The following is a 6,686-nucleotide window of genomic DNA, read 5'->3' as shown; positions in this document are numbered from 1 at the left end:
CTGCTGATGGTCTCCTTAAAGACTTTTATTTGAAAAATAAACATCTTCTCTAATGTACATATTCACATAGATATAGCCTTACTCACCAACCATTTTCATTTTTACGTTTGGATAGTATCTGTTCCTTATCCACAGAAACATTACAGGAAACATCTAGAAAGAAGAAAGTAACAATAATTTATTAATGCAGTTTGTTACAATACACACGCAGACACTGAGAGAACTTCTAATTCAACTTTTATTTTAGAACCCAGAAGGCCAGAAAAAAAAAGGCTCAAAAGTCACACACACAGGGTAGTTTAAAACTAAATGTACAGGGTCTTCTGGAAAAAGTTAGCAGAATAAGAGTTATTTCCTTCCATTCCCAGAAAACACTGAAATTAACAAAGTGAATGAAATTAGGAAGCAAAAATTCAACTGACAGTAAAATCTGGGACAATTAGAACCTCAAATCACGGACTATCAAGAATACCCGCCAGACACAGTAAAACTGGGATCAACCCAAGGAAGTGGAAAAAAGCCTGTGCGTACATCTCCAGATCTCACACGCAGAGCTCGTTTCTCTAGAAGTGGCTGAGAGGGTCCTCAGGAGCTCAGCCAAAAACCTTTTAGACCACAACCTGGACGGGGGTCACAGCTGAACCCTAGAAGCAGCAGGAAACAGTCCCGTTTCCCAAGTTCAGAACACACTAAAGGCGGGGAATCGGGAGCAGAGGGACATGAAGGAAGGACATCAGACCTACAATGGCCAGAACAGACTCTTGATTTCACCTCCTCTCTACAGTCTACCTTAATTCAGTAAATTCCACTTCCATCTACCCATTGCGCAAATCAGAAACCGGTATCACCCCTGATTCACTGTCTCCGTACCCTTCTCCACGCACAGACACTCCACAGATAAATCCTGTCAATTCTACCTCACAACCCTCACTCCAGCCCCCAAACCACCTCCACCTCCTCTGCCTGGACGGCTGCACTAGCTCCTCACTGACCTGCCCGCTTCCATGCTTATTCTTCTCTTCAGGGCATCCTCCAAAGAAAAAACTGGGTCATATCACTCTCCTGCTTAAACAACAACTCATTCACTAGAATAGATTCTCATTCCATAGAACAGCCTACAAGGCCCTAAATTTTCTGGCCCCTTCCTTCTGCCCTAAATCTTATCTTTAATCTACCATTTGGCCTCACTAGCCTCAAGGCCTTTGCACTAGCTGCTCCCTGTGCCTGGAAAAAGCAAAGAGCATGACACCAGAACTGAACATGCAGCCAAGTTGACATTGCTGTATAAAGGCAACAGAAAGACATTTTCAAGCACTGAAACTTGAAGTTTTCTTGGGGACGGGGAAACCACTGGTGAAGATTAATCAAATAAACAACACAGGAATGAGAAAGCTATTAATAAGCTTTCTCATTATTAATAAGAGTCCTGGACTTGAGAAATAAGTTCATAGAAACATTATATTAAAGCTAAATGACGATGCTATGGCTACAGAACAGTATGTAAATGTTATAAACCTTGACAAAGTAAAAACAATTAAACTAACTCCAATTGGAGCAGGGAGGGGAATGGAAATTAATCCAAAGTTCATTTTCTAATCTTTCACTGGGAGGAAGGGGGGGGGAGGGTGTTAAATGAATTTGTCTAAAGCTGATAAAAAAGGATATTTATATATACTTTTTAAATTTTAAAAACTACTGGTGTAGACAAACTAAATAACGGAATAATGTTTTCAAAGATAAAACAAAAGCGCCCACGTGATAAAGGAGAGAAAAGACATAAAAACGGAAAGGATGGTAAAGATTTAACACCAAACATATCAATATTATTTCTTAAAAATAACATAAATGTCAATGACATTTATGTAAATGACATAAAACTCACCTACTAAAAGGAAGAGCTTCTCCTACTGTATCAAAATCAACCCAAATACATACATGTTGTTCTAATGGTGGCAACACTGGGAAAAAACCCAGACCTCTGTCAACAGGGGCAGACTGGGAAGATGAACGGCATCTCCATTAAAGGTATCACTTACGTGGCACTTCCTATGTCTTCTGAGCACATGACACACATTAACTCACTTAATCCTCCTAATCACCCCATTAAGTATTATCCCCATTTTTACAGAGGAGAAAACTGAGGCATAGAGAGACTAAGTAGCTTGCCCAAAAAGACACAGCTAGTAAGTGGCAGGCCAGGATTCAAACCCATGCAGTTGAGGGCCATGATCTATACTGCCTCTCAGCGGGGGTACAAGAAGCTATTGAAAACGTCAAGTATATCTATATGCACTAATATGGAAAAATATTCAGAATATATGTGCAGAATAAAAAAGTAAGGACGCTTAACAGTATAAATAATATAATCTCAAGTATGTTTTGAAAAATTTACATCTTTAGGGAATTCCAAAAAATTTACATATTTAAACACGCTCATACATGCATGGAGAGTATCTGGAAGTATAATTGAGAATAAAGCATGTTGAACTCTGGGGACATGAGAGTGTCAGCATTGGGGGATAAGTCCTTTTGCATTGATTTTAATAGCTGCAAAGGGTTAATCTCAATGAATTGTATGGGAAATGTATGTTCTTAGGCTTTTGTTTAACAACTGAAAGAGACTCAGCAATTATCGTTAATTGCATCCTTAAGGAAAAGAGGTTCCAAAAAGTTTCAGGTTAACAGGTGGACACTGCTGTCCTCCTTTCTTCCCAATATATCCCAGGAAGGAAAACATTCCACAAATGTCAACGAATCGGTGGTGAATTTCTGCCATAAAATATTTACAGAGTTCAAACAGAGCATAAATTTCATCTTGAAAACCACAAGTCCAAAAAGAACATACATTTTTACACCAACTCAGAAAAAATATGTGAACCACTCCCCTGTATAAATACTATGGAAACAACAAAACCAGGAAACGTTGGCGAAACACACTGGTTTCAAAAGATACTGGCTCTACCAGTTACCTGTACGTTTACTACATCCTCCTTCCTCTCCCATTTTGATAGGATTGTTGGTACTTTTATTGCAAGTCTCCTTGAATTTTTTTGATACCATTATGTCCTGTCAACTCTACGGTTGTTAACACCTCAGATGGTAAAGGTGTCCGCTGATACAACTATGAAGACTTGAGAAATCAACCCTGACATCCCCCGAAGGAAGCAGGCAGCTGAAAAGCTTAAAATGTCCTAAACCATTAACAATACGATTTACCGATTAACAGCCCGCTAATTGCCAGGAGGAGTAACACAGAATATCTACACCCTGAATGCTTACAACCTAGCTGGGCATTTTTTTGCCAAGTAATGCTCACGACGACACTGATTCATCCACTGCTCTTCTGGGATGGGGGAACCTCAGAAAAGAACCTGTCACTCGTGAGTCCACGGTGCAGGGGTGATTCTCCTCCTCCCCTTTTCTGCGGCAGCTCACCGTCTCAGATTTATCAGCTTTTAAAGACCCTGGGAGGGTCTTCCCTGGTGGCACAGTGGTTAAGAATCTGCCTGCCAATGCAGGGGACTCGGGTTTAAGCCTTTGTCCGGGAAGATCTCACGTGCCGCGGAGCAACTAAGCCTGTGTGCCACAACTACTGAGCCTGCGCTCTGGAGCCCGCGAGCCACAACTACTGAACCCATATGCCACAACTACTGAAGCCCGCGCGCCTAGAGCCCGTGCTCCGCAACGAGAGAAGCCACTGCAATGAGAAGCCCGCGCACCGCAACAAAGAGTAGCCCCCGCTCGCCCCAACTAGAGGAAGCCCACGTGCAGCAACGAATAAACCCAACGCAGCCAAAAATAAAATAAATAAATAAATAAATAAATGTATTAAAAAATAAATAAACAAATAAATAAAAATAAAGACCCTGGGAGGCCCCAAAACACCTCCGCCTCCTCCGGGGCCGCCCAGGTGCGGCACACCCGGGAAGAAGGCGGTCCTAAGTCCTAAGCGCCCCGCCCGAACTGACAGCGCAGCAGGATGCAGTTGGTGTCTTCCTGGCTCGTCACCCAGCTCAGCGAGTCGCCCAGCGGCCGCCGGCAACCAGAGCACAGAAACACCAGCGGCCTGTCCTCCTCCTCCGCCGGCTCCGCAGCCTCCTCGCGCCGCGTCCTTTCCGTGCAGGCCACCGACGCGTCCCCGCTCACGCAGCTCCACATGCTCGCCCACTTCTGCAGCAGCTGGTGGCGGCTCGAGTCTTCTGAGAGCCGCTTGCCTAAGAGCGAGGAGTTGCTCCACTTGCCCTTGTCGCCACACGCACAGCTAGTAGAGGAGCATCTTTTGCAACAAGCCTGAGACCAAGGACCCTCCATTAGCTACAAATTGCCTGCGCCGCGGAGGGTCACGGGAAAAACGCCGCTGCGCATGCGCGAGGCGGGGCGAGGGGGGCGCGACGCGGGGCGGGGCGGCGCGGGGCGGGGCGGCGCGACGCGGGGCGGGGCGGCGCGACGCGGGGCGGGGCGGCGCGGGGCGGCGCGGGGCGGCGCGGGGGGACGAGGGAGGAGGGGCGGCAGGCAGCCTGGGAGCGCGCTTGCTCGCGGTGGAGCGGGGCCTGGCGGGGGAGTCAGTGCGCCTGCGTCGCTCTTTCCAGCCTTAGGAAATTGAGGCTGCCCGAGATCCGCTCGCTACGCTGCCTGGGGAGAGAGTTCAGCCTCTTACATAGGAGGGGAAGCGTCTTTGAAAAAGTTAGTCCCACCGAGCGAACTGCATTACCAGCCCCTCACGGAGACCTTGGCAATGGTTACGAAAGAGAATATGCCGCCTATACACCACTCAGAGATAGAGGAGTTGGGGCGCAGTCCTCTTCTCTCCGGCCTCCCCCCTCTATGTTTCTGTGGCTACAACCCCTCAAATTTAGCGTGCCTGAGAGTCGCCTGGGAGGTGGATGGGACACAGATTTCTGAGTCCCACTGTGGACTGAAGAGACAATGCACGACTTAAAAGTTGAGAATTATGTTTTATGTGGTGGACTCGCTGAGGACTTCAGCCCAGGAGGCAGCCTGTCAGATATTTGGGAGGGACTGCTCCAAAGAGGTAAGGAAGGAGCCAGGATACATAGGAGATTTTGGAAAAACAAATCAACAACAACAACAACAAAAACAGGTAGTTGGAACATCAAATGATCGTTGTCTTTTTAAAAATTTTTATTTATTTTGGCTGTGCTGGGTCTTAGTTGCGGCACGCGGCACGTGGGATCTTTAGTTGCGGCCCGAGACTGACCTTCATAGTTGTGGCTTTAGTTGTGGCATACGGACTCTTAAGTTGCGGCATGCAAACACTTAGTTGCGGCATGCATGCGGGGTCTGGTTCCCTGACCAGGGATCAAACCCGGGCCTCCTGCACTGGGAGCATGGAGTCTTACACACTGGACCACGAGGGAAGTCCCAAATGATCACTGTTAATTAAAGAAAACCAGACATCTCAAGTTAATGAATTTAGTGCTTTTTTGTATATGGGAAGATGCAAGAATCTGGGCCCATTGAAATCAGGGCAGCTACAGTGGCTGATGGCTTCCTTTGTTTACTCATATAGCAGGCACCATTCTTCGTCCACACATCCTTCACAGATTCTCCATCAGTAGGTCAAGATGGGCCCGAGAATTTGCTTAACAGGCTCCTGGGTGATGCAGATGCTGTCAGTCGGGGCACCTCCACTTTTGGTTGCCACTGCTCTAGTTTGTCTGCCTAACTTCCTTGAGGTGGAGAAAGCAAGGATTGTTGGGGAGCCACCCTGTCACATGTTCCTTTTATGCATTGTTATTGCTCTAACGAGACCCCGGAAAGGGCCCCAGATCACTCAGGCTAGCACTGCAAGGACAAGCTGGAAAGGTGGGTGTGGGCAGCAGTGGTGTTGCTGGAAAGCATGGAAGTGCCTTTGCTGTCTGGATCTGGGAGCCCCTCACCCCTTGCACCAAGTGAGCATTCCTTCTGTCTGGTAAGGACAGCCTTCCTCAGCTGCCCCAGAAAGCCAGCCTCTGACTTCAAAGCACCACAGGTTAGGACAGGAAAGGATGGTGGGAAATGGACAGGCTGCATCATGGATAACCTGGCGGCATATCTGGGAAGAAAGGAACCCCCAAGGTCCTATGTCTGTTCTTAGACTCCTTTGGGTGTGTCCTAAGTCACTGCCCACTTTGCTTGGTCAGGTAAACTATCTACCAAAAAATTTGCTTCCAAATTTAGTGCCTCTGGCCACCAGCAACAAGCAAAAACTTTGGAGTCAAAAGCCTTGGGTTGACCTAACCCTTCAGGAGGTATAACCGTGTAGGAAACCGGAAAGGCTACTTGCCTTCCCTGAGTCTAATTTTTCATGGTTTACGTGGGTCAGTACTGCAGTGGGGTTGTTATGGGGTTCGTGATATAATATGCATGAAAATACTTTATCTCTAGCAAACTGTACCCATGTTCATTAGTCTCCAAGTGGGAGAAAATTCTTCAGATATTTTAGGCTTTTATTTCACCCGTGGAATTGCCTTCCCTCCTCTGCTTCTTTTGTGGAGGCAAGCCTGACCTCGCAGGACTGCTGTTTTCAAGCACAATATCTCTGGTACAAGTAAATGGGTAATAACCTTGGAATTCAAGGGATAATCTCTTTGCCTCAGACTTTGGGTTCCTACTGGCAACCTTAAATACCGTGGGATATCCCAGTAAGGAAGGAATGCAGAGCAGGGCTGCCTGACGACTTTCAG

At 46.7% G+C, this 6,686-nt stretch overlaps 1 protein-coding gene across 1 annotated transcript in view; it reads right to left on the bottom strand.

Annotated features, from left to right (window-relative positions):
- The window catches only part of MIS18A (MIS18 kinetochore protein A), a 10,688-nt gene extending 6,330 nt beyond the window's left edge, over window positions 1-4,358 (bottom strand). Inside the window, exons 1-2 of the mRNA XM_007447418.1 lie at window positions 3,969-4,358; window positions 87-153 (exon numbers count right to left, since the gene is read on the bottom strand). Coding sequence (XP_007447480.1) covers window positions 87-153; window positions 3,969-4,311 — 410 coding nt within the window. The 5' untranslated portion in view covers window positions 4,312-4,358. The remainder of the gene's footprint in view (window positions 1-86; window positions 154-3,968) is intronic.
- Window positions 4,359-6,686: the final 2,328 nt, after the last annotated feature.

This window comes from Lipotes vexillifer, unplaced genomic scaffold, assembly GCF_000442215.2.
Source record: "Lipotes vexillifer unplaced genomic scaffold, Lipotes_vexillifer_v1.1 scaffold689, whole genome shotgun sequence".
NCBI lineage: Eukaryota > Metazoa > Chordata > Mammalia > Artiodactyla > Lipotidae > Lipotes > Lipotes vexillifer.
This window is presented reverse-complemented; position numbering and strand designations above follow the sequence as displayed.